Raw genomic sequence first — 27,948 nt, 5'->3', positions numbered from 1 at the left:
GTCAGAGATGGGATAGAAAGCAGGAGAGATTAAGAGACATTGGGGGAAAAATTGGGTGAGTAGCGCCACCTGTTAGCGCCTAAAGAGGCAGTCAGTGGCTGTGGCGCCACTGGCTGCGCCTCCCGCGATATTCAGCAGGGGTGCTAATGGTGGCATTAGACATTTGCGCTGCGCCGCCACCGATGACGTCATCGGTGTGCGCAGCGCCCCGTTCGCGATATTTGGTAGTGAACGCCGCAGTTACGCCGTTCGCTACCCGCGCCCGGTTCATGGGGCCTTACTGTGCCGGCAGAGGCGCAAGTTAAGGTGGAGGTGCGGGGCGGCCGCTTTTTCGGCGGCCGCCTGCCAGCACCTCCGTCCCCGGCCTCCTGGTCCCCACCCCCCCCCCCCGCGGCATTGCCGGCTGTTTCCGGAGAGCCCGGCACTTCTCCTTGGTGCCGGGCTCTTTTGCCGGCACTCGCAATCGGGGCTCGCGCTGTTGCAAGCCCCTCCCCCTTAACAGTGGGAGGAAGGCCTGCAGTACCGCAGCGTGCCATGCCGCAGCGTGTGGCGCTGCGGCACGTAGCGTTGCGAAATTCACTTTCAGCGCCCTAAGAGGGACGCGGAGCGCCTCGAGCCGCGCCCCGTCTCCCTCTAGGGGCACTTCAACTGAATTTGCGGCGATCGCGGCGCAAATTCCAGCGCCCAGGCGAACTTTGCGCCGCTTGGGCGTCTCAGGCCAATTTCTAGGCCATTGAGACATTAAGAGATATTCAAGGAACAAAGGATGGCTCTAGATGAAGTGTGAATGGCCCTGGCTGAATGAAGGACAGCTGCCATGTGGGATGGAAGAAAAAAGCCCAGACGAAAGTGTGGATTAAAAAAGAGAAAGGGAAAAAAATATATATTATATATATATAGGGGCCAAGGTTATGACCTGAAATTGTTGAACTCTATGTTGAGTCCAGAGGGCTGCAGAGTGCCTAATCGAAAGGTGAGGTGCTGTTCCTTGAGCTTACGCTGAGCTTCAGTGGAACAATACAAGAGGCCAAGGACGGTGAGGTCTGAGTGGGAACGGAGCGGTGAATTAAAGTGACAGGCCACCGGGAGCTCGGGGTCCCACTTACGGACTGAACGGAGGTGTTCCGCAAAGCGGTCACCCAATCTGCGTGAACCTTTGTTGCACTCCCTCTATGGCAAGTATATCCTTCCTTAGGTAAGGACACCAAAACTGTACACAATACTCCAGGTGTGGTCTCACCAGGGCCCTATATAATTGTAGTAAGGCGTCTTTACTCTTATATTCAAATCCTCTTGTAATAAAGGCCAACATACCATTTGCTTTCCTAATTGCTTGCTGTACCTGCATGTTAACTTGTAGTGATTCTTGTACAAGGACACCCAGGTCCCTCTGAACACCAACATTTCCCAATCTCTCACCATTTAAAAAATACTCTGCTTTTCTATTTTTCCTACCAAAGTGGATAACTTCACATTTCTCCACGTTATATTCCATTTGCCATGTTCTTGCCCACTCACTTAGCCTGTCTATATCCCCATGAAGCTTCCTTGCATCCTCCTCACAACTTACATTCCCACAACAACAAACTTGGATATATTACATTTGTTCCCCTCATCCAAATCATTGACGTAGATTGCAAATAGCTGAGGTCCAAGCACTGATCCTTCGGTACCCCACTAGTCACAGCCTGCCAACCTGAAAATGACCCGTTTATTCCTGCTCTCTGTTTTCTGTCCGTTAACCAATCCTCAATCCATTCTAGTATATTACCCCCAATCCCATGAGCCCTAATAAGCCTGCCCTACACCATGATGACTGGAGCATCATGACTAAACACTTCCGTATTTGCCCCCATACAGCCATGTAATCTCCTGAGGAAAAGGAGGGGGTCAAGCATGATTCCATAGGGGACTCCCAAGGAGACAGTGTAAGATGAGAAGAGAAACCATTTCTAGAGATGCTCTTCCTATGATTAGATAGGTAAGAATGGAACCAAGGGAGGAAAGTCCCACTAAGCTAGACAACGGAGAATGGTATGGTTGACCATCAGAGGCTGCAGAGAGGTTTAGGAGGCATGGATCTGGAAGACAATAAGACATTCAAAGATTTGCAAGAGGAAAGGGAGATTGGAAATGGGGCACTACTTTCCAAAGACAGTGGTGCCCAAATTGGGTTTTCTAGACAGGGGAGGTGGGGGCAGGGGGAGGGGGAAAAGAGAAGTTTAAAAGGGAAGGAGAGTGCCAGAGAGGAGGGAACTATTTACAATATCTCAACATCACCGGCAGGGGGGTGAGTCATGGCTGTGGCAATGCTGGAGGAGATATACCACAGGGTTTCTTCATACTGCACCCTATTTTTCTCTTCTAGCTTCTATCTCACCTACACAGTCTGCAGGGCAAACTGTAGCTGCTTTCACCAGGCAGTCCCCTCTCTCTGCTTATCCTTCACACTAAAAGCTAACCCTTGTCCCTCTCTTTCATTCAGGTGCTGAAAATGTTGCAACCCCTGTGGTAGTTCAGAAACAGGATGGCAACCTTCCTGAAGATGCAGCTTCACTTGGTCAGTCCCTAACTAGCACCAGCTCAGAGACTGGCATGTGCACTTGAGGGTAGGCTAGAGGAGGGGTCTTCCCACAGTGAATCACTGGGCACAATCATGCAGGAGCTAGGGCAGGGGATAGGATGGCACAGGTGAAATTGTTGCAGAGGAGTCAGATGCTGACTTCGAGTGCCCAAACTACCGATGAAAGCTGATGGGCATACATCAGGAAATGCTAAGTGCACTGGGCAGCCTGCCAGTGAGCTTGCATACAATGGATGAGGGCATGAAAGAATCCAGCTCCAACTTGTGTTCGGGCTTTGTACAGAACATTTGTCAACCATGGAACGAGTGGTCAGCTCCATGAACATGGCAGTTGGGCCCACAATGAAGTCTTTGGTGACAGCTTCCATGGCAACTCAGACTGCTGCCATCTTGGCTCCAGGTCCAACGTCGACAGGGGCTTCCGGAGCATCACATCATTCCTGCACTCTGTTCTGAATGTGGAGGCGCAGTCCCAGTAGAGTGGCATTGGCTCCATGGGAGACACACCTGTTGTCCTTTCAGGATGAAGCATGCCTTTGTCCCCACCACACACTCCGCCAGTGCACTTGTATGTGCCACAAAGCCAGCTGGGCCAGACTTCCCTAGTCCACGCCAAAATGCTGTAGTCCAGCCCTCAAGGCCCAGAATTACTCAATGTCATCCACCACAGCCACCTGAATTGTCCTTAATGGAAACTCAGCAGCCTCCTACCTCCCAAGCTGTAGCCACTGGGAATACACATAGGCGTACTGGGATATGTAAACGAACACGCAGGACCAACATTAAGGGTTTGCACAAGGGGATTCTTAATTCAGCAAATTAATTATTCAAATATAAACTGAATTGTAGTAAAGATTCTTTTTCTGGATTTGGTGATGTTAATGTTCATATTTATAGTCAAGTGAGGGCAAGAGCCATGAGGCTGGACTGCAGGAAGACAGTGGTTATAAAGGTTGTGGGACTATAGGTGTATTGAGAAGGAGAGAGATGGTTCAAGTGAAGCACTCTTGTATTAGTTGTTCTCTAAAAGCTATTGCAACGAGGGGGATTAATGGTTGATCTGGCTCCTGCTCTTCCTCCTCTTTGTGCTGTTCCCCTTCCTCCTTCAGCCCCAAAGACAAACCTACTTACCAGACCACCCATGAGTGAAATAAAATATTTCCAATGCAGACAAGCAGTCCAGCGCAAAGTTGTTCCCAGAATTCTTAAAGTCATTAGTGATTGGAGAAAATAGCCAAAAAAGGGCCCCGAAGTTGACTAGCAGCTTAAAAGCACAAACCAGCAACTAACCTATATGGAGAGGATGGGCCCTTTAAATAGTGCTCCTGCAGGGTCCTTGCTGACCATTAGCAGTCTGATTTGCTGGGCGTGTTTATCACATGGCGAGCTAGGTGCTAGAGCAGACCAATTTCACAAAAGGGTCCTACAACCAGCATAGGACCCGTATTTTATTATAATTAGCTTTTTGCATCCTTCCAGCATGCGCCCTGGACGCCTACAGGCTGCCCGATCCAATATCGCAGGCGGTGCACTTCTGCCACAGGACAGGTGTGCATGCGCCACATGCCATATTGGATCCTTGGGCGCCCGTTACACACCTAAAAAAGACGCGGTGCAATTCAATTTCTAGGTCATTCTGTCTTGAGACCACATTAAACAATTAAAACATCTACCATGACCTTGAGTTTCTAAAAATAGACATCGTGACAGGCCACAAAGCCACACAGTGAAACATAGCAGCATAATGGTGGCATTTCAGTGGGTATATATGTAATAATTTCCATTAGCCTGTCACACTGTAAATACTAGTATAACCAGCATAAATCACTTTAAACACACAGAAAATGATATCCCACAAACATTTTCCGGTGCTAAGACGTAAACACTTTCGGGCTTTCAGCAGCCACAACAAAACTCAAACTCAAGTAGGGCAATTTTCCCAACTTTGCAGCTAAAGGTTAGATAAAGTGGACTCAAACATCATTAACTAAAATAGACTCAGTTACACAATGAAGACTACTAAAACTTTGAAATTATAGATCCCATCACAGACCCATATAAATGATTGACCTTTTTTCAAAAGGTCAAAAAAACTTCAACAACTTGCAAGTGACAAACACACTAAATAAAAGAATTCAATAATGCAAGGCCCTTACCATTCTCTTATACTCTGCAATTGGGTCATAAACCTTCCAGCCATCCTCTGGAAATATTTCACTGTAGTCATATGCAAATAATGGCTGGAAAAATATAAAAGTCTCAGATAAAGAGTGACACGATGTTACAATTTGACCTGCAGTGCAAACTGCTGTTTAAATTCAATTTGCCTACAAATTACTACAGTTTTGAACTCTCATGTTTTACTGTCCTGCAATATCAACTCTGAACAATCTTCATGGATCATAGGCAGCTCAATAGCTCCTGTTGGAAGACCAAACATTCAATCACATCAGAGGTGTGCCAGGTAAATTGCCACCTTTGTTATCATTCAAGCTTTCATTGGACATTTTTCACTGGTTCTGGACATAGCACTGCAACAGCAGTCCAATGTCAGACATAGGAAACAAATAGAAAACAGTCTTGCTTCACATCCTGTTGGGAAAAAAGTGACACTAATTGGTGGCTGCAGTGATGCCTTCAGCCAAGGTAATCTAGCACTTCTGGAAAGAATCATGGTGACAGACAGAAAGAAGAAAAGGAAGCCAAGAGAAAATAAACAGGAGAGCTTTCTCTCCCCATCCCCATCCAAAAAAAAACCCCACCAATGATCAACTTAGATTATCCTTCAACAAGTGAACGGAAGTCTCTTGTGTTGAGATTGCAGCAAGGCTCTCAGATCTTGCTTAGATTTTTGATAAAAAGTTGTCCCCTGTATATCCAATAAAATATCTGTGCATCCCAGTTATGCTGCATTGTGAAATAGCCCTACCTCTTATTAGTGCAACTCTCCCTTGATGGACAGCAGGACCACAGGCAATAGTTGAGATCAGACTTCGATGGGACAGGTGGAAAAGTTGAGACAAGAATGCAGGATTTTGAAGGCGAAGGGATTGGAAACAAATTAAGTGCTAACAACATGGTTGAGCATTTTAATTGCCAAAATTAATAGTTCTGCATGTCTCATTTTCAAAAAAATATTTATTAAAAAATAAAAGGGTATGTAGAAATGGAATTATTTTCTAACTTTTCCATCTTTTTTTTCCCCATGCAACATATTGCTGAGCTTTTTCCATTCAACCCTGGAATCATGTTGTACAGCAATACTTTGTTTACAGTTTAATTAAGTCCTACAATCTGGGAAATGTACCACTGAAACATTCCCAATCCAATGCCAGCTGTGACGCTGATAACATAGATTAGACAAAATTGGTTAGGGTTTACAGGGAGACGTGGCAAACTTACACTCAACACAAACAAATATTAGCCTGGATTTTGTGGTCAGCGGTGAAGGAAAAGCACTCGCCGTTCACTACACTTACAGCTGCCCACAGACTTTTTGCGGGCTTTTCAGCAGCAACTTGCTGTCATCGGGCATCTGATCAAGTGCAGTGCTCTCTAGAGGATCTATGGCATGCGTGAGCAGGACAAGCAACAGTGTGACTCTTCATTCAATCAGACTGAAGGATCCTCACTGAGATACGCAGAGTCTAAACCAGGAAGTATAAATTAGAATATTTAATTCATTGTAAAATCATATACAGAAAGCAAAATGAAGAGGGGGAAAGATGGGATTAAGAGAGATAAAAGACAGGAAGAAAAAGTAATTTTTTTTTTTTTAATTTTTAAATCTCCAACAATTAAATTCTGAAGAAATGAGATTCCACACTTGTAAAATTACATTTTCAGTACCAAAGAGGTTGTTTGTCAGTAATTAAGGCTTATCACGCCATTAAAAATGCCCATACACTTGAATGAACCAGCCCTAACTTCTTCTGGTGTATTTAGTGGGTCACTATAGTAACTTCACGCCCTTACATATACGTTAATGCTGAGTCTCTAAGCAAGGTACTGGTGTAGCGAAGCTGCTGGTGAGCAGGGCAAATCAGACAGCAACTTCCTGATTATCGTGTTTAACTGCGCATGTGTGGATGCCAGAAGTTGCTGTCCGATTTACTCCATAATAATGGTGAGCCTCACTGTTATTCTTAATGCAAAATTCGGGTTACTAACAGCAGAGGGGGGGGGGGGGGGAGGAGGAGCATTTCAGCATCCTATTCATTAAATTGGAGAGTCTAATTCAAGTCGCTGGACATCAGTTGAGCAAGGATTACTCAGGGACGACACGACAGAGGCAAGAAAGTCCAAGATGTTGGAATCAAAATGCTTATGCAGCTTCACAAAATAAAAGTCATTTCTCGTAGCACTGTCTTAATATGAAAGTTGGTCCAACAATATTAAATCTCCATTAAGATCTGAGAAATATGATCATAAGCATTAGTTACAGTAAGTTTAGATATTCATTTAACATTAGCAGGGAGGAAGGCATCAAATCTACAAAGTCCAAGTGTAATTTGTGCAGAGACCGGCAGCACTAAAAATGCTCAGCTTATTTTGTACAAGTTGTTCATTCCTCTTGTATTAATGTTACTGGTGTATGTTGAATTTGTGCACTCATCAGCTTAGAGGAGGGTCAGTACAGGAGTAAAATCATTTTCAGTTCCAACACCAAGCTTTCCAGGTCATGCACAGCAAGTAAAGCTTCCTTTACTCAGCCTCAATGTGCCTCGATTTCCAACTCCAGAAGAGCATTCCTACCTCTGTGGATTTTTCTATTTTTTCATTTAGTCATCCTTAGGGTCCAAGTGATATTACCACATTAGTGCTGATTTGTAGGTAGTTTTGTAGTGTGGGACTGCATCCAGTGGCAATTGAGTTGAAACTATCCACACAAGATCCTTACAGTCAACAGAGAAAGGATACCTAATCCTATTAGTATTGGTTGGATTTGAAGCAAGTCCGAGGGGTGCAAGGAAAGTGCTATTTCCCACTTGGCAACCTAGTCTTCTTCAATACTCTATTTATCAGTCATGAGTATTAATCTTTTATTTATATACCAAGAATAACAAAGTTGGTTTAAGTCAGTTTGAAATCTAATCCTGGAAAAAAAGCAACCCAAACTTTTATGAATGACCTTTTCAGGTTGGTTTTTCGATCACCATTCTTGGCTCATTTCACAGGTCACTATAGTTACATACACACCCTGTCCAAATTACAGCATGTTCATGCTGTAACCCACTACAGGGCTTTGCATTTACTAGTTTATATTCTGGAACAATAGAACTAGCCAGTACAAATTGGAGTACAAAATTAAATTTGCAACTGTGCTAATATATGCCCCATTTTTCAATATTACTTTCTTTTCATGCTACAAATAATCACTACAGAGCAAATCATTTAGAGATATACTTAGTTACTCAAAAATGATATTTCACAGTGAAATCTCCTTTGCATTAGATCACATATAATGTGTTTTTTAAAGCATGCAGAGAGACAACCATGGATTAAATATGAGACAGTACCAAGCTATTGGATATGGGAAATGCATATTTCATTAAGTTCTCAAAGATGGATCGTCTGGTGTGTCCTTCTTGTTTATGGGCAAATCGGATGGTCCGAACATCCTGCAGATGCAAAAACAGATTATTGGATTGTGGAAATGCTATCACTAAACAGTAGAAAGAAGATTCTTAAAAATTGGGCATTTCTTCCCGATTGCTCAATAAAAATGAAAAACTATTCTGTAATGTTTTACGTATTTTAAAAAGTTAGCAAAAATACAATTATTTTGCAAGCTGCATGGAACATTTATGCTCACACTTACATTCATGTGTAAAAGATGCAATACCACACCATAAATATTAGTTAGTGTATTCTTTCTTCATGCCATTTTTAATATGCAACTTTACTTTGTTAAATATCCCCATATTACACATCATTCTTCAAGCAACTCATTCCAAGCAATGCTACTCTTGAATCTACTGGAAATATAGTCAGAGAATATCTCGGTGGCTTCTCATTCATTTTTCCTTGCTTCAGAAAACGCATCTCCTCTTTTCTATGGACCTCCAAGATAATGGGGCCAAGAACAGGAGAGCCACCAAGTCAAAAATTACAAATGTAAACATGCATCTTGCTAATGAGTGAGTGCGTTGAAACCACAATGCAACGTACCACCATGCCATGAGACACTATAATTTTCAAAATTTTGCATTAGTTGATATATTACAAAAAATGGTGGATAAGTTAATAATTGAAATCAAAGCTGCATGACCCTACCAACATTTTTATATTTGTTGTAAGAAATACTAATTGGCTACACCAAAAATTACAATTTCCAGTCAGTTTATTAACTAATTAAAATGGATAGTTTGCTGAATTTAAAGAGTTAAGTATTATTCATGGCTTCGCCAAAGCAGAGTCTACATATTAAAATTATAATGGCCCAGAATTTGCAGCCATTGACGAAGCGACGGCGATCGCCGCTGACCACGAAGAAAGCTGCCCCACAAAGATCTCAAGATCTGTGTGGTGAAAACGTTAGGCTTCTCAATGTTAAATTGATTGTAGCATTGTCAAAAGGGTATCCCCAGCGCGATGCAGCAGTGACATCATCAAGCTGTCAAAGCAGCCAATCACATTGAAGAATTCTCACAGACAGCAAACCAGCAAATAAAAAGCACGGATTCAATTCACTTTAAAAAAAAATTAATCGGAAGATGAGGCACTTTGCAGCCTTCCGGACTCAATATCGAGTTTTACAATTTCAGATCATAACCTCGGCCCCTATTACATTTTTACTTATATTTTTTATCCACCCCTTTGCGGTTTCTCCCTTCCCCCCCCCACCTTTCCTTTTTTTTCTCTCTCCCACATGGCAGCTGTCTCTCATTTTGCCAGTACATTTCACACCTAATCTGAGCCGTCTTTTGTCTCCACTAGACCTATCACCATCTCGTCTCGTTTTGAATACCTCTTAATGTCTCTTCACTTCTTTTGTTCTGTCCCAGCCCTACCTTTCGATCTATTTCATTTCCTTTCCAGTTTTGAAAAAGGGTTAGACCCGAAACGTCGACTCCAATTTCTCTCCACGGATGTTGCCTGGCCGGCTGAGTTTTTCCAGCATTTTCTGTTGTTATTTCGGATTTCCAGCATCTGCAGTATTTTGCTATCGTACTAGGTTTTGGTGGTCAACTGTTCCTCTGTGACAGGCTGACTTGACTTCCGTCCTGCTGTTCCTTCCCCTGCCATTTTGTTGTGTTCAGTCCTATGAAGTGGTTCGTCCATCTTCAAGTTCTGAGAATGTTCAACAGCTGAAGCATTAACCTGACTTTTTTTCTTATCACGGGGGTTCGGTGTATTTCATGCATCATCCGTTTTTATTTTTGACTCTTACCCGTTGAACTTGCCCTCCCCTCCGCATTTGGTTCAGTCCAAGAAGTTGCTTTTATACTGGTTTCTTGCCATTTTAGTTACTGCCAGCTCCTGACATGTGGGTCTTATGCAGCCGGCAGCAACTGCAAGGTAAACGTGCTGGATCTGCCAAGGCTGGTAAGCTGGGATACTGTTTTAAAAAAATTAAACGAGGTCTCCCCAATAGCTGGCCTTAGTGTCTCAGTGGCTAACCTTGAGTATACCTGGCAAGCTAACTTGAGGGTTGCCACCAGCTGCAGGAGAACCATACGTCAGGAGCCAGCAAACAACGTAAAAGCAGCTATAGAAGGAACTTGTTTATTTCCCGATACCTAAATGGAAAGATCCAAGTCGGTACATTAGACAATGGTTTTGTATTCCAAATGCCGACAGCCCTGTCGTGTATTACCAGCAACTTCCGTTTTATTCATTTCCACCATTTGCAGTTTGCTTCCCCCTTGTCAGCAGATCTCCCTCTGCGAGTGGTGGGGTTAACAATGGTGCAGACCCCAGGTTGAGAACCCCTGAAATATATTCATTGGTGAGGCACAAGATGAAACAATGCATTTAAGCAAAAACAAATGTTAAATTAACCGACCTAACAATTATTATTGCACAATACCTACAGAATAGCAATGAGTTAAAGCAGATAATATTCACCAACATTGTCAACTCAAGTACTAACCTTACAGAAGATTTCAAGACCATAAGAGTTCTCCCCTCGGCTGGATGCCCCACCAATCTTTTCAACACGGCTGATCACGCCCAGAGGAACATCAAGAACAAAAGGTGGGTCCTACATAAATGATAAGAAACTGAAATCAAGAGTACTTGAATAAAGCCACTTCAACTTTAATAAAAGGGTGAATAATAAAAACACTCTCCAATAATGAAGGGGCAAAATTTAGATAAATCATGCACAAAACACTAATAATTTAACAAGAGTATGAAACCACCATATTGTTCTTTTATCTTGGGGGACGTGCAAATTACTCAAGAATTTAAATATGACACCAAAATGTGGAGTTGTGCCACTCTGAAAAGCTTATTTCAGAGGTTATTCATAATACTGCAATTAGAATGGTTTAGAGGTTGCATTTTCTCAAAATCGGAATAACTAACTAAAAAACAAAGAGCTGGATAGGACTAGAGCAGATCAGAAAACTGTAACACAATTTTCAAAAGGTACATTATTCTTCATTTTCAGTTTTTGACTTATTCGAAACAAATTGCTCAAATTTTTTTAATTGTTCCAATTTTATTGATTTTACACCTGAAAAACCTAGCAAAAGCTCTGAAGACTAATGAGCTTATTTTGTTATTATTAACAAGAAGAATAAGATCCAATGGCAGACACAGAGGCAGGAAAGGAGGAAGTCAAACTTGCTAGTGAGCATTGGCGGGCTGTGCAACAGTGTTGGCTGAGAGGCACCTCAATCATCAGTCTTTCAGGCAGAAGCAGCACGAGTTTAATTCTCAGCAGGAGTAACTGACAATTTTAGGGTAATTAAAACAATACACTTGGGTTAAGTAACATGAGAAGATTAGTTGCTGCTGGGCAGAGAAGGAGAAATGGTTGCAGGAAGGAGTAGATCTGCTCCATTTTAGATGCATATGTGGCGGTCCTTTTAGATGACGTGCAGCAAACGAGGCGCAACCTCGTTGGCATCCAAGAGGCCTGTTCTGCCATTCAAATGAGATGATGGCTGATCTGCAACCTAACTCCATATACCCACCTTTGCCCCATATCCCTTAATACCTTTGGTTAACAAAAAGCTATCAATCTCTAATTTAAAATTAACAATTGATCTAGCATCAATTGCCATTTGCGGAAGAAAGTTCCAAACTTATATCACCCTTTCTGTGTAGAAGTGTTTCCTAATTTCACTCCTGAAAGGTCGGGCTCTAATTTTTAGACTATGCCCCCTAGTCCTAGAATCCCCAACCAGCAGAAATAGTTTCTCTCTATCTGCCCTATCTAGTCCCCTTAATATCTTGCAAATCACCCCTTAACTTCCTAAATTCTAGGGAATACAACCCTAATTTGTGTAATCTCGCCTCGTAACTTAACCCTTGAAGTCCGGGTACCATTCTAGTAAACCTACGTTGCACTCCCTCCAAGACCAATATATCCTTCCTAAGGTGTGGTGCCCAGAACTGCTCACAGTACTCCAGGTGTGGTCTAACCAGGGTTTTGTATAGCTGCAGCATAACTTCTACCCCCTTGTATTCTAGTCCTCTAGATATAAAGGCCAGCATTCCATTAGCCTTTTTGATTATTTTCTGGACCTGTTCATGACATTTTAATGATCTATGTACCTGGGCCCCCAAGTCTCTTTGGACCTCCACTGTTTTTAGCTTTTCACAGTCAGTATAAACAGGCCATATTGGACATAGGGCTGTACAGAACTTCGAGGAAGTGGGCCATAGCAAAGCTGGAGAATGCCTTAAAGCGGAGGTCTGGTACAATCCTTCTCTGGTTATTCTTTCTCTAACCCTCACCCCACTGCCCCAAACTCCTCCTGCCCTTACTCACTCACACACTTTAAGGAAAATTACCAAAACACATACTATTAGCAATTTAAGCTCTGTTTCAGTGATGCTTTTTAGCTACCATTCTAACACAAGTTCTCATTTCTACAGGTGTCCCTGAAGAACAAGCTACAGGCCCAGTAGCACTCATGAAGCCAGCACCATTCCCTCCACTGTGGCAAGCACCAATGGTCCACCATATGAATTTAATGTGTCAGTTTGTAGTAGACACCCCAGGTGAAGTACAAGATAGAAATAAACTGAAGCAGGTAATGGAGGCGAAGCAAAAACAGGAACTGGAACCTGCTGGCCAGATCACATTCTTCCTTAGCTGCAGAGCCCTCAGATGCATCTCATGGGTGCTGCCTTTAAAAGAAGGATGCTATCTGATCAACATCATCTGCAGTCATCAGAGGATGCATCAAGCATCTTGCAAGGTCTGAGACAAGTATGGAAAAGTCCACTAGATCCATCTGTGAAGTCCACCAGGCAGTGTAATACAATTCCATCATCTGCAATAGAGCCCTAGTAAAAGAGGTCCCATCTGCAGTCACCATATCTGTCATGAATGTTCAAACTGCTGCTGTAGAGTCCTTGGGTTGCAACATCCAAGAGGCAGTCTTGTCCAGATTCAACATACGGATGAATCAGATGGAGAGCCATTATGCAGGGCTTCACTGCCCTCATTGCTGCTGCAGATCTGCTTCCACACAGATCAATGGGCATGTTGAGGAAGTGCCTAGTAGCAGAGGCTTAGCTAAAGACACAACACACAAGGCTGCTGCCTCTCAGGGCAATGCCACATCTAGCCCCTCCAATCAACCCACTCAAATAACAGTAGATGTGTCAGAAAACAAGCAGAACAAGGCAGTCACTGCAGCATTGGATATAGCTGAGCCTTGACCCAGGTCACCTCAATCCGAAGAAGCTCCCATTGACAGTCAGCAGCCAGCGACCTCACTTACTCCTACCATTGAGGGAGTCCCAAGATAGGTTTAAGAACACAGAAAACATACACTCTCATCAAGGGTAAGAAACACTAGGTACTAGCAACACAAATCACCAACAGGCATTTTATTTCAACAGTGCCAAAAGACTTTTCTTGGGATGGTGTGGAATAGCAGAAAAAAGGAATGGGATCCATGATAGTTGGAGATATTTGAGACATTTTGTCACTGGAAAAGATACTTCATGCATTGGGCAGATGGGGCACTTTGGTGAAGCTTTCGGCAACAAGGGCTTGCCGTATGGTTCTTGCTGCTTGCAAAGGTGATTCATCAGAAATCTCTTTTGGCTCCTGGTATTCACCTTGTTCTGCTCTTGGTTGTGCTTGGGTGTCTTTCTCCTCCTCCCCTTGCTCTACGCTTATGCCTCTTTACATGGCAAAGTTGTACAGCATGCAACAAACTATGACGAGCTTGGAGACTTTGGCAGGGCTGAATATTATGACACCAGCTTACCATGTCCAAGCATCTGAAGCATGTTTCTAAATGTGCATAGCACATTCAACAATGATCCTGGTGGCTAGATACACCTCATGATATCTGTGCTGAACTGATTTTTGTAGATGTCTCAAATGGTATCTTGAGCCAGGGCTGTAGAGGATCACTGAAGTCTCTTAGTAATAATCCTTGCTGGCTGCCTTCACTTTTTAAATAATCCTGGCACTATTGCTTTAAAATGAAGTTATTGGGGTTGCTACCTGGAAAGCAGGCATGAACCTATTTTGATGGTCACAGATGGCATGCACGTTGAATGGCTTGACAACTGATTCCAGAATATTGCATAATTCTGTCAATGCTTCGCTAGGTAAGTGAAGCCTGCAACAGCAATTTTCCTCAGACATTCCAAAATATAGGTGCCTCTACATGGGTACATTTTCAGGGTAAGGGTGCTTTGTCTCTATTGCTATCTGACCTGCCTCCCATCCTATCTTTCTTCCTCCAAGTAACGCAAAAATGGAGAAATTTCCATTTTCAAAATTACAATTCTAGCAACCAAAAATCTGCAGCCAAACTCTGACAAAAGCCTCCAAAAATAACCAAGTATAAAATAGCAGTGAGTGAAAGTAACAAGATGACAAGAACAATGCAGATGAAGAAAGCTATTCGGTGCATCTTTGCTCATTCCTCCAGGAGGGCCCTACAGTCCTTTAATGATTCCAGTGTATTTGGTGCCACTAACCTACCTGGATGTCCATTTCATGTTTTTGTGTGAAGAATTCGGACATCAATCCTAAATTTGCATTTTACCCCTTGTCCTACTTTCATGGTTTAATCTGAAGTAGGTTTCTCAATTTACCTTTTCCATACTATATCCTATCTTCTATTCCTGTAATTTCACCCTTCAGTCACCTCCTTTCAAGAATGAAAAGCCCAAGTTTCTCCTGTCTCTCCTGATCAACTCATTCCTCTCATTCTATGAATCAGTCTTGCAGCTCTTCTCATCATATCTCCAAAGCTGCAATGTCTTCCTCTTGTCTGGGTGATCAGAACTCAAGGTGTGCTCTGGTCAGACCATTTTAAGGTTTCAGCAAGACTTCCTCTGACTGCGTTTTACTGTTCATCACTATATAGTTCAACTTTGCTGATTGGTGCTTCACAATGGTTTGGTATACTGAACATTGCAACTACGAAATCCCTCTCAATTTCATCCTTAAAACTATTTCTTCTTCATTAAGTATTTATGTCATATTTTTCTACATATGTGCAGTACTTTTACTTGTCCAAATGATATCCTTTGTGACTGTGACAAAGGTAAACTATCTCTCCTCGTCCTCTTGACTTGTCTGCAGTCTGTGACATGGTTGACCACTCCATCCTTCTCCAACACCTCACCACCGTCGTCCAGCTGGGCGAGACTTCACTTGCCTGGTTCCATTCTTATCTATCTAATCGTAGCCAGAGAATCACCTGCATTGGCTTCTCTTCCCGCTCCCGCATTGTTGCCTCTGGTGTCCCCCAAAGATCTATCCTTGGCCCCCTCCTATTCCTCATCTACATGTTGCCCCTTGGCGACATCATCCGAAAACACAGCGTCAGTTTCCACATGTACGCTGACGACACCCAGCTCTACCTCACTACCTCTTCTCTCGACCCTCCACGGTGTCTAAATTGCCAGACAGCTTTTCTGACATACAGTTCTGGATGAGCAAACATTTTCTCCAATTAAATATTGGGAAGACCGAAGCCATTGTTTTCGGTCCCCACCACAAACTCCGTTCCCTAGCCACTGACTCCATCCCTCTCCCTAACATCTGTCTGAGGCTGAACCACACTGTTTGCAACCTTGGTGTCATATTTGACCCTGAAATGAGCTTCCAACCACATATCCACAGCATAACAAAGACCACCTATTTCCACCTCCATAACATCGCCCGTCTCCGCCCTTGCCTCACCTCATCCGCTGTTGAAACCCTCATCTATGCCTTTGTTACCTCTAGACTTGACTATTCCAATGCACTCCTGGCTGGCCTCCCACATTCCACCCTATGTAAACTTGAGGTCATCCAAAACTCGGCTGCCTGTGTCCTAACTCGCACCAAGTCCCGTTCACCCATCTCCCCTGTGCTCGCTGACCTACATTGGCTCCCGGTTAAGCAGCGCCTCGTTTTCAAAATTCTCATCCTTGTTTTCAAATCCCTCCATGGCCTCGCCCTTTCCCATCTCTGTAATCTTCTTCAGCCCCACAACACCCCTTCCACCCCCCGAGATATCTGTGCTCTTCTAATTCTGCCCTCTTGAGCATCCCTGATTATAATCGCTCAACCATTGGTGGCCATGCCTTCTGTTGCCTAGGCCCTAAGCTCTGGAATTCCCTGCCTAAACCTCTCCGCCTCGCTACCTCTCTTTCCTCCTGTAAGACGCTCCTTAAAACCTACCTCTTTGACCAAGCTTTTGGTCACCTGCCCTAGTTTATCTGTATGTGGCTCAGTGTCAAATTTTGTGTCTTAAAATACTCCTGTGAAGCGCCTTGGGACGTTTTACTACGTTAAATGCGCTATATAAATACAAGTTGTTGTTGTTGTTGTTAAATTTCATCAGCTGCTGTTCTGTGACTTCAATGTTTTGTCTAACTCAGTGTTGTCTAATATGTTAGCCATTAGCCAAATGTGGCTAAATGGGAATCTAGATGTAGCTAATTGCCTTTCTGATTAGTCAATAAAAATCAGTAATAGATATCATTGGGTATATGAGCTCAATACTCATTCGCATGGCATATGCATGTGTACATTTTGTGCGTTTGTTGATAAAATGGGAAGACAAAAAGCAGAATGTGCAAGTGTTTTTTTTTAAACATTGTGAGTGTTTTACTTCCTTGAGTACTGAATGGTGGTAGATGCTTGTTAAGTAAATGTACACATGAAGTACATTTACCTGTATTTTGTGTGTGTATGTAAGGCATTAAAAAAAAACTAATTAGTGCATGTGGCTAAAACAGCGTCACCATAACCACACCCATGGCTAGTCAGCAAATTCTATTGGACAACACTGGTCTAACTCATTACGTCATTTCTGAGCTGTCTTACCAAACTAGGGGGTGGCAGTTGTTTGAGATCATCTGCAAATTTGACCAATTTACATTGAGTTTCTGAATCTAAGTATTTGAATTAAGAACTAAGAATTAGAAACAGTATGGGTTCCAAAACTGATTCCTGAGGCAATCCACTTATACCTCCCTCAACTAACATAACTTCTCTCAGCAAATACCCTCTGCTTTCAGCCCTTCAGCCAGTTCCTTATCCATTCCCAAATTTTATGCCAATTCCCCGCTATCAGTTTAACTAGTAGTATTTGTTTTTTTATAGAAGGTTTAGTATACACATCCACTTCCTCAAAAAAATCAGGAAGATTGGTCAGGTAGAACATTTCCCTTCTGAAATAGCTGTTTACTAGGTTATTGGATAGGTAATCCTCAAGTTTATTCCTGATAATACTTACCATTATTTTGCTCAGTATGCAAGACTAATTGGGCTGTAGATGCCTGCATTAGTTCTGCCACCTTTTTGAAAATGGGCACCCGTTAGCCTGTTTCCAATAAACTGGGAACAGTTTGCCCGGAACAACGACGTCATAATGTCAGTATAGAAATAATGGAAAACTTTGTGTACAATGATGTCACAGCGAAGACCAACTGCTGTTTACTTGCCTCAGTTAAGACTGGCAGCAAACAGGAAAACTCAGTGAATAGGAATAGAGGATGTAGTTAATGAGTTGGACATGTTTTAGATCTGTCAGGTAACTGGGGAGATTGCATATTGGGCAAAAAATGAACAAATGTATACATTGAAATTAATAAAATTTGGGACGGAATTCTTAGAAGATGACCTACAAGCTAAAGCAAATTTGTCACTTTCAATGCCGAGACAATGTCGAGAAGCAATGAAATAAAGCAATAGAAAGTCGGAATACATAGCCAGAACAGGGAGTATAAATCTACAGAAGTTATGCGGAGGCTTTTTAAAGCACTGGTCAGACCACACAGATATTGGTACAATTTTGGTTATCATACTTCAAAATGGACATGCATGCACTGGGAGAAGAGCACCTAATTTAAGCTCTACAATCTAGGATTAAGATTAAATGGGTAAAGCTCAGTGGGTAGCACTCTGGCCTCTGAGTCACAAGGTTGTAGGTTCAAGTCCCACTCCAGAGACTTGAGCACAAAAATCTAGACTGACACTCCAGTGCACTGCGGAGGCATTGCTGCACTGTCGGAGGTGCCGCCTTTCAGATGAGACATTAAATCGAAGCCCCGTCTGCTCTCTCAGGTGGACATAAAAGATCCCATGGCACTATTTCGAAGAGGAGCAGGGCAGCTATCTCCAATGTCCTGGCCAATATTTATCCCTCAATCAACCACAGATTAATGTGGTCATTATCACATTGCTGTTTGTGGGAGCTTGCTGTGCGCAATTGGCCTCCGTGTTTCCTACATTACAAAAGTGACTACACTTCAAAAGTACTTCAGTGGCTGTAAAGCACTTTGGGACATCCTGAGATAGGGAAAGGTGCTATATAAATGCAAGTCTTCTCTTTTTAAAGGGATGGGGCAGTTTCAGCTCCCTTTCTTGATGAATATTTTATGTGTATTGTAGAATCATAGAATGGTTACAGCACGGAAGGAGGCCATTTGGCCCGTCGAGCCCGTGCTGGCTCGCTGCAAGAGCACTTCAGCTAGTCCCACTCCCTGCCATTTCCCTGTAGTCCTGCAAATTTCTTTCCTTCAGATACTTATCCAATTCCCTTTTGAAAGCCACGATTGAATCTGCCTCCACCACAATTTCAGGCAGTGCATTCCAGATCATAACCACTCGCTGCATAAGTTTTTTCTTACGTCACCTTTGGTTCTTTTGCCAATCACCTTAAATCTGTGTCCTCTGGTTCTCGACCCTTCTGCCAATGGGAACAGTTTCCCTGCTATCTATTGTCTAGACCACTCATGATTTTGAACACCTCTATCAAATCTCCTCTCAATCTTCTCTGCTCCAAGGAGAACAACCCCAGCTTCTCCAGTTTATCAACATAACTGAAGTCCCTCGTTCCTGGAATCATTATCATAAATCTTTTCTGCACCCTCTCTAAGGCCTTCACATCCTTCCTAAAGTGTGGTGCCCAGAGTTGGACACAGTATTCCAGTTGGGGCCGAACCAGTGTTGTATACAGGTTCATCATATTTTCCACACATTTGTACTCTATACCTCTATTTATGAAGCCCAGGATCCCATAAGCCTTTTTAACTGCTTTCTCAACCTGCCCTGCCACCTTCAACGATTTGTGCACATATACCCCCAGGTCTCTCTGTTACTGCGCCCCCTTCAGGATTGTAGCATTTAGTTTATATGTCCTCTCCTCGTTCTTTCTACCAAAATGTATCACTTCACACTTTTCTGCGTAAAATTTCATCTGCCACGTGTCTGCCCATTTCACCAGCCTGTCTATGTCTTCCTGAAGTCTATCACTCTCCTCCTCACTGTTCACTATACTTCCAAGTTTTGTGTCATCTGCAAATTTTGAAATTGTGCCCTGTACACCCATGTCCAAGTCATTAATATATCAAGAAAAGGAGTGGTCCTAGAACCGACCCCTGGGACACACCACTGTATATCTTCCTCCAGTCCGAAAAACAACCATTCACCACTACTCTCCGTTTCCTATCACTTAGCCAATTCCGTATCCATGCTGCCACTGTCCCTTTTATTCCATCGGCTTCAACTTTGTCGAACGCCTTTTGAAAATCCACGCACACTGCGTCAACCGCATTACCCTCATCAACCCTTTCTGTTACTTCATCAAAGAACTCAATCAAGTTAGTTAAACACGCTTTGCCTTTAACAAATCAGTGCTGGCTTTCCTTAATTAATCCACACTTGTCCAATTTCTCCTCTGACCTTTCTATATATAGCCTGATTCTCAGCTATATTTGCAACCCGACATCTGTCATACGCACTCTTTTTCATACTTCGTTGTAATTTTGTCCCTGATTACTGTTTCTAAAAGCTTCCCCACTACCGAGGTCAAACTGACTAGCCTGTAGTTGCTGGGTTTATCTTTACACCCTTTTTTGAACATTGGTGTAACATTTGCAATTCTCCAGTCCTCTGGCACCACCCCCGCATCCAAGGAGCATTGGAATATTATGGCCAGTACCTCCGCAATTTCCTCCCTCAATTTCCTCAGCATCCTAGGATACATCCCATCCGCTCTTGGTGATTTATCTACGTTAAGTACAGACAGCCTTTCCAATACCTCCTCTTTATCAATGTTTTTCCTATCAAGTATCTCCACCACCTCCTCCTTTACTACGCCTATGGCAGCATCCTCTTCCTTGGTGAAGACAGACGCAAAGTACTCATTTAGTACCTCAGTCATACCCTCTGCCTCCATGCATAGGTCTCCTTTTTGGTCCCTAATTGCCCCACCCCTCCTCTTACTACCCTTTTACTATTTATATGCCGATAGACGACTTTTGGATTACCTTTTATGTTGGCTGCCATTCTATTCTCATAACCTCTCTTTGCCCCTTTTATTTCCTTTTTCACTTCTCCTCTGATCTTTCTATATATAGCCTGATTCTCAGCTGTATTTGCAACCCGACATCTGTCATACACACTCTTTCATGCGTCATCATATTCTCTATCTTTTTCGTTATCCAGGGAGCCCTGACTTTAGTTGCCCTGCCTTTCCCCCTATTGTATTGTACTTGTCATAATTGCTGTGCCTAATGAATACATTTTACATAGAAATACATAGAATATACAGCACAGAAACAGGCCATTTGGCCCAATTGGTCTATGCTGGTGTTTATGCTCCACACAAGCCTCCTCCCATCCTTCCTGTGTAATGAGACAGAATTAATAAATTATCTCATAGTAAAGGATCCTCTAGGAAAGAGTGATCATAGCATGGTTGAATTTCAAATTCAGTTGGAGGGTGAGAAAGTTGTATCTCAAACCAGTGTCCTGATCTTAAACAAAGGCAATTACAATGGCATGAGGGTAGAACTGGCTAAAGTGGACTGGTAAAATAAATTAAAAGGGTAAGAAAGTTGAAATGCAGTGGCGGACATTTAAGGAGATATTTCATAACTCTCAACAAAAATATATTCCAGTGAGAAAGAAAGATTTTAAGAGAAGGGAGCACCATCCGTGGCTAACTAAGGAAGTAAAGGATGGTATCAAATTGAAAACGAAGACATACAATGTTGCCAAGATTGGTGGGAGACCAGAGGATTGGGAAATTTTTAAAAACTAGCAAAGGATGACTAAAAAAGAAAGATGAATTATGAGAGTAAACTGGCAAGAAACATTAAAACAGATAGCAAGAGCTTCTACAGGTATGTAAAAAGGAAGAGGGTAGCTAAAGTAAACGTTGGTCCCTTAGAGGATGAGACTGGGGAATTAATCATGGGGAACGGGAAAATGGCAGAGACTCTGAACAAATATTTTGTATCTGTCTTCACGGTAGAAGACGCTAACATCCCAATAATGGATAATCAAGGGGCCACAGGGAGGGGGGAACTAAAGACAATCACTAAGGAAATAGTACTTGGTGAAATAATGGGACTAAAAGATGACAAGTCCCCTGGACCAGATGGCCTGAATCCCAGGGTCTTAAAAGAAGTGGCTGCAGAGATAGTGGATGCATTGGTTGCAAAATATACCAAAATTCCCTGGAATCTGGAGAGGTCCCAGCGGATTGGAAAACCGCAAATGTAACACCCCTATTTAAGAAAGGAGGGAGACAGAAAGCAGGAAACTATAGACCAGTTAGCCTAACATCGGTCATTGGGAAAATGCTGGAGTCCTTCATTAAGGAAGCAGTAGCAGGGCATTTGGAAAATCATAATGCAGTCAAGCAGAGTCAGCATGGTTTTATGAAAGGGAAATCATGTTTAACAAACTTGCTGGAGTTCTTTGAGGAGGTAATGAGCAGGGTGGACAAAGGTGAACTAGTGGATGTGGTGTATTTGGATTTCCAGAAGGCATTCGATAAGGTGCCACATAAAAGGTTACTGCATAAGATAAGACCTCACGGAATTAGGGGTAATATATTAGCATGGATAGAGAATTGGCTAACTAACAGAAAGCAGAGAGTCGGGATAAATGGATCATTTTCCAGTTGGCAAACGGCAACTAGTGGGGTGCCACAGGGATCGGTGCTGGAGCTTCAACTATTTACAATTTACATTAATGACTTGGATGAAGGGACTGAGTATAGTGTAGCCAAGTTTGCGGATGATACAAATATGGGTGGGAAAGCAAGCTGTGCAGAGGACTCAAAAGAACCTGCAAAGGGATATAGACAGGCTAAGTGAGTGGGTAAACATTTGGCAGATGGAGTATAATGTGGGAAAGTGTGAGGTTATACACTTTGGCAGGAAAAATAAAGAATCAAATTATTATTTAAATGGAGAAAGATTACAAAATGCTACGGTTCAGTGGGACCTGAGGGTCCTTGTGCTTGAAACACAAACATTTAGCATACAGGTACAGCAAGTAAGCAAAAAGGCAAATGGAATGTTGGCCTTTATTTCAAAGGGGTTGGAGTATAAAAGCAGGGAAGTCCTGCTACAACTGTACAGGGTATTGGTGAGACCACACCTTGAGTACTGCGTACAGTTTTGGTCTCCTTATTTAAGGAAGGATATATTTGCATTGGAGGCAGTTCAGAGACGATTCACTAGATTAATTCCAGAGATGAGGGGGTTGACTTATGAGGAAAGGTTGAGCAGGCTGGGCCTATACTCATTGGAATTTAGAAGAATGAGGTGTGATCTTATTGAAACATAAGAGATACGGAGGGGGCTCGACAAGGTAGCTGCAGAGAGGATGGGCTGGATTTTGATACTGGGGCGGGCTGGGGTCGTGTAATCCGCATTTTGTGTTAGCCACCCGATTCTAAATCGATGTGGGAAAATGATGCCATTTTAACTTAATTGGCCAATTGAGTTCCAACATGTGGGAACCCATGTCCAGAGTTTTTCCCATCTGAAAGTCGCCTCCGATGACGTCATCATTGCTGCTGCATTTAAGGTCTGCAACAAGCCTTGCTTCTTCTGCAGACTGCCAAGCTTTTGCTCTTGCATGTTAGAGGCACCTGCAGGAAGAACGGCCAGCCAGAGACCTAGGTCTGCACCCCGCTTTGATGACGTTGCCCTGCAGGCTTTAGTAGAGGGAGCAAGAGCAAATAAAGAGGTGCGCTTCCCTTCTTCAGGGAGGGAGAAGCCTCCCCAGCAAACCAAGGCTGTGTGGATCCAGGTGGCAGAGGAGGTCAACTCTGTCAATAACCCGCAGAACCTGGCTTCAGTGCAGGAAGAGGTTTCATGACCTTCTGCGCACTGGAAAAGTGCCATCACCCTCAATCTGATCCCCATTGCCTCTCCTCACTAGCACTCAGCTTTAGCAATCTCTTCCTCCACATCCCACTTGACACGGACATCCATGCACCCTTACCCATTCCCTCTCTCTCTATGGTCACTTTCACCTAACTATTCGACTATGCAGCCCTCACACTCCCTATCACTGTGATGCAATTACAACTTACAACACACAGGGAAGGCCCTTGGTCTTGCCACCTCAGTCCATCTTTGTCTCCTTCTAAGCATCTATGCTATGGATTCTCTACACTCACTCTTTCGTTCTCACTCAAACTCCACTTTTTTTTTCATTGATGGGATGTGGGCGTCGCTGGCTGGCTAGGCCTGCATTTAGTGCCCATTCCTAATTGCCCTTGAGAAGATGGTGGTGAGCCGCCTCCTTGAACCGCTGCAGTCCATATGGTGTAGGTACACCCACAATGCTGTTAGGGAGTTCCAGGATTTTGGCCCAGTGACAGTGAAGGAACGGCGATACAGGTCCAAGTCAGGATGGTGTGTGGCTTGGAGGGGAACTTGTAGGTGGTGATGTTCCCATGCGTCTGCTGCCCTTGTCCTTCTAAGTGGTAGAGGTCGCGGGTTTGGAAGGTGCTGTTGAAGGAGCTTTGGAGAGTTGCTGCAGTGCATCTTGTAGATGGTACACACTGCAGCCACAGTGCGCTGGTGGTGGAGGGAGTGAATGTTGAAGGTGGTGGATGGAGTGCCAATCAAGCGGGCTGCTTTATCCTGAATGTTGTCGAGCTTCTTGAGTGTTGTTGGAGCTGCACTCATCCAGGCAAGTGGAGAGTATTCCATCACACTCCTGACTTGTGCCTTGTAGATGGTGGAAAGGCTTTGGGGAGTCAGGAGGTGAGACACTCGCCACAGGATTCCCAGCCTCTGGCCTGCTCTTGTAGCCACAGTATTTATATGGCTGGTCCAGTTCAGTTTCTGATCAATGGTAACCCCCAGGATGTTGATAGTGGGGGATTCAGCGATGGTAATGCCATTGAATGTCAAGGGGAGATGGTTAGAGTCTCGCTTGTTGGAGATGGTCATTGCCTGGCACTTGTGTGGTGCGAATGTTACTTGCCACTTGTCAGCCCAAGTCTGAATGTTGTCCAGGTCTTGCTGCATATGGACACGGACTGCGTCAGTATCTGACGAGTCTCGAATGGTGCTGAACAGTGTGCAATCATCAGCGAACATCCCCACTTCTGACCTTATGATGGAGGGAAGGTCATTGATGAAACAGCTGAAGATGGTTGGGCCTAGGACACTGCCCTGAGGAACTCCTGCAGTGATGTCATGTGAATGAGATGAATGACCTCCAACAACCACAGCCAACTTCCTTTGTGCTAGGTATGATTCCAACCAATGGAGAGTTTTCCCCTTGATTCCCATTGACTTCAGTTTTGCTAGGGCTCCTTGATGCCACACTCGATCAAATGCTGTCTTGATGTCAAGGGCAGTCACTCTCACCTCACCTCTTTTGTCCATGTTTGGACCAAGGCTGTAATGAGGTCAGGAGCTGAGTGGCCCTGGCGGAACCCAAACTAGGCGTCAGTTGGCAGGTTATTGCTGAGTAAGTGCCGCTTGATAGCACTGTCGACAACACCTTCCATCACTTTGCTAATGATTGAGAGTAGACTGATGGGACGGTAATTGGCCGGGTTGGATTTGTCCTGCTTTTTGTAGACAGGACATACTTGGGCAATTTTCCACATTGCCGGTTAGATGCCAGTGTTGTAGCTGTACCGGAACAGCTTGGCTAGGGGCGCAGCTAGTTCTGGAGCACAAGTCTTCAGTACTATTGCCGGAATGTTGTCAGGGCCCATAGCCTTTGCAGTATCCAGTGTCTTCAGCCATTTCTTGACATCACGTGGAGTGAATTGAATGGGCTGAAGACTGGCATCTGTGATGCTGGGGACCTCAGGAGGAGGCCGAGATGGATCATCCACTCGGCACTTCTGGCTGAAGATAGTTGCAAATGCTTCAGCCTTGTCTTTTGCACTCACGTGCTGGGCTCCACCATCATTGAGGATGGGGATATTTTTGGAGCCTCCTCCTCCTGTTAACTGTTTAATTGTCCACCACCACTCACGACTGGATGTGGCAGGACTGCAGAGCTTTGATTTGATCCGATGGTTGTGAGATCGCTTAGCTCTGTCTATCGCATGTTGCTTCCGTTGTTTGGCATGCAAGTAGTCCTGTGTTGTAGCCTCACCAGGTTGACACCTCATTTTTCGGTATGCCTGGTGCTGTTCCTGGCATGCTCTCCTGCACTCTTCGTTAAACCAGGGTTGATCTCCCGGCTTGATGGTAATGGTAGAGTGAGGGATATGCCAGGCCATGAGGTTACAGATTGTGGTTGAATACAATTCTGCTGCTGCCCCACAGCGCCTCATGGATGCCCAGTTTTGAGTTGCCAGATCTGTTCGAAATCTGTCCCATTTAGCACGGTGGTAGTGCCACACAACACGTTTCATTGCAGGAAAAGAGAGCTCACAATAAGAGGGAAAGAGTGAGGACAGGAGGAAGGCCATCCTCAGTAGCCCAGCTCACCACCTGGGAGGAGGCGGTCCCTGGAGATTGTGGGAGTGGAGGAAGATTCCCAAGTGGGGGACGGACAGATGGGCGCATCACAGCAAGCTGGTGGCAGAATAGTTTTCCATCTCTCTCAATGACATTGCATGAGTCGCTGATAATGATTCTGAAGCTCTAACAGATGGACTTATGATCATCTGCAATATGCAATGTGCATATAACCTTGGCCTCACATCTCTGACTCTTTCCTTTACTCCCCCACAGGACCATCGCTAGCACCCGTCCCCACTAGCCAGGAGGAACAGCATGAGCCTCCAGCCTCCTCAGAGGAAGCTGCAACCTCCGAGGGCACAGCGTTAGCAGAATTCAGCGCACCCAGCAGCAGCGCAGACACTCACACCTCAGTGGGACCTTCGGGACATAGAGTAATGTTGTCACCTGGTGTATCACAGCTCACAAGTGAGCATCAGCAGATGATGGAGACAGGGACAGCAGTGGAGAGTCCTCGTCGGAGGGCGCAGGACTCTCCCAGCTTGGCTCAGCTGCATGTCGACCCTCTGCCTCTGGGTCCATCCATAAGATCAGCGGCGCTGGAACTCCAGGAACAGATGCAGGAGTCTCTGGCAGGTTTTGTCTCCAGGGTCGCTGAGAGTGTGGAGCGAATGGAGGAGTCCATTGCGAACATGAGCAGAGCCTTTGTGGAGTCATTGGCGCATGAACGCATCACCACGGAAAGGATGGCAACCTCCATGGAGGTGATAAGTCACCAGAGTGCAGAAAACATGGTGAGTGTTTTGAATAGAATGACATCTCTGGAGGAGTGATGGTCATCTATTGAACAGAGAAACCAGACCTTCATGGAAGTCCTTCTGAGTAGGACTGCCAGTGCAGATATGGGTCCCCATGGCCCCCCTGATGTGCAGCAAGGTGCTCTCAAGCCACTTGCAAGCACTGAGGGGGACCTGACCCATGAGAGGGAAGTTGGCGGCAGACATCAAGGGAGTGGGGCTCCTCTCCAAGCGCTCACACTTCCATGCCACTGCAGAGCCCTCGGGCAGAGCCCCACCAGAGTCCACACCCAACTGAGATCGGCGTCTCAACCCCTGCACAGCCACAGGAACAGCAGACTATAGGCAAGCCCTCACAAGTTCACCACCCCAGAGGACACCCGCCAAAGGTGTGGAGACAGGAGCAGCAAGAAAGTGAGCAAGGGGCCTCCACATCTGCTGAAGCCACAGGGGAAGCACCACGTGGGAAGCACGCGTAAGAGAAAGATACTGCACAAATAGTCACTTGGGTGAAATTTGACGTTTTATGTTAAAAAGCCATCAGATGATTACTGTAAATAAAATATCTGATGGCTACTGCTGTAGTTGTGGCATGTCATTTCGCTAATGGGACTTCCACATTGAGGGCTTAGGATTACTTGGTATATGCCTCAGTTGAGGAAGCACTCAATGAAGGTGGCGAGAGGGGTTTCCCAGGAGGTCACACTGGAGATGGGTGTCAGGCTCCAAACTTCCACAGCTGTGGTTATGCCTTCTAAAAGTTCCCCCAAACCTGAGACAACAAAGTCCTGCCACCTGCAAATGATGGCTGATCAAATATCCTATTTAATAATGGTGGAACTGCAGCTAATAGTCAGCAATCCAATTGTGCTCCCGCCAGGTTTCACAGTCGTGTTTCAGAGCAGGCGTGCTTCACATCAGAAAAGGGTTAAAATCACCAAGGCCTATCAAAATGGCATTATAGAGGCAATTTAGTGCTTGTTAAGGGCCTTAACGGCCTATCCCGCCTCTTGGAGGCGGGACGGAGACGGGACCAGTAGACACGATTTAATGAAAATTGCTTGGAGGCGGGATGGAGGTGGGTTTGGGCCCGCCCACCAGTTTTTGCCATTTTAACCCCCCCCCACACACGTCTCCAATCCCACCTCAACGGCCCGATGAAATTCGAGCCCGATGTTTCCCCTCGTGGGGAAATCTAGAACGCGGGGGCACAGTTTTAGAATAAAGGGTTGC

The 27,948-nt window shown here is 44.4% G+C and overlaps 1 protein-coding gene across 3 annotated transcripts in view; it reads right to left on the bottom strand.

Annotated features, from left to right (window-relative positions):
• Positions 1-27,948, bottom strand: part of mtmr2 (myotubularin related protein 2) — a 117,030-nt gene that overhangs the window by 33,966 nt on the left and 55,116 nt on the right. For all 3 annotated transcript variants that reach the window (XM_085998743.1, XM_085998745.1, XM_085998746.1), the window contains 3 exons: positions 10,680-10,790; positions 8,104-8,205; positions 4,741-4,824 (listed from right to left, as the gene is read on the bottom strand). In XM_085998743.1, coding sequence (XP_085854869.1) covers positions 4,741-4,824; positions 8,104-8,205; positions 10,680-10,790 — 297 coding nt within the window. The remainder of the gene's footprint in view (positions 1-4,740; positions 4,825-8,103; positions 8,206-10,679; positions 10,791-27,948) is intronic.

The sequence above is a fragment of the Somniosus microcephalus genome, chromosome 10, assembly GCF_052327205.1.
Source record: "Somniosus microcephalus isolate GS21.2 chromosome 10, FLI_Smic_1.0, whole genome shotgun sequence".
NCBI classification, from domain to species: domain Eukaryota; kingdom Metazoa; phylum Chordata; class Chondrichthyes; order Squaliformes; family Somniosidae; genus Somniosus; species Somniosus microcephalus.
Note: the sequence above shows the minus strand (reverse complement) of the source record. Positions and strands in the feature narration are given on the sequence as shown.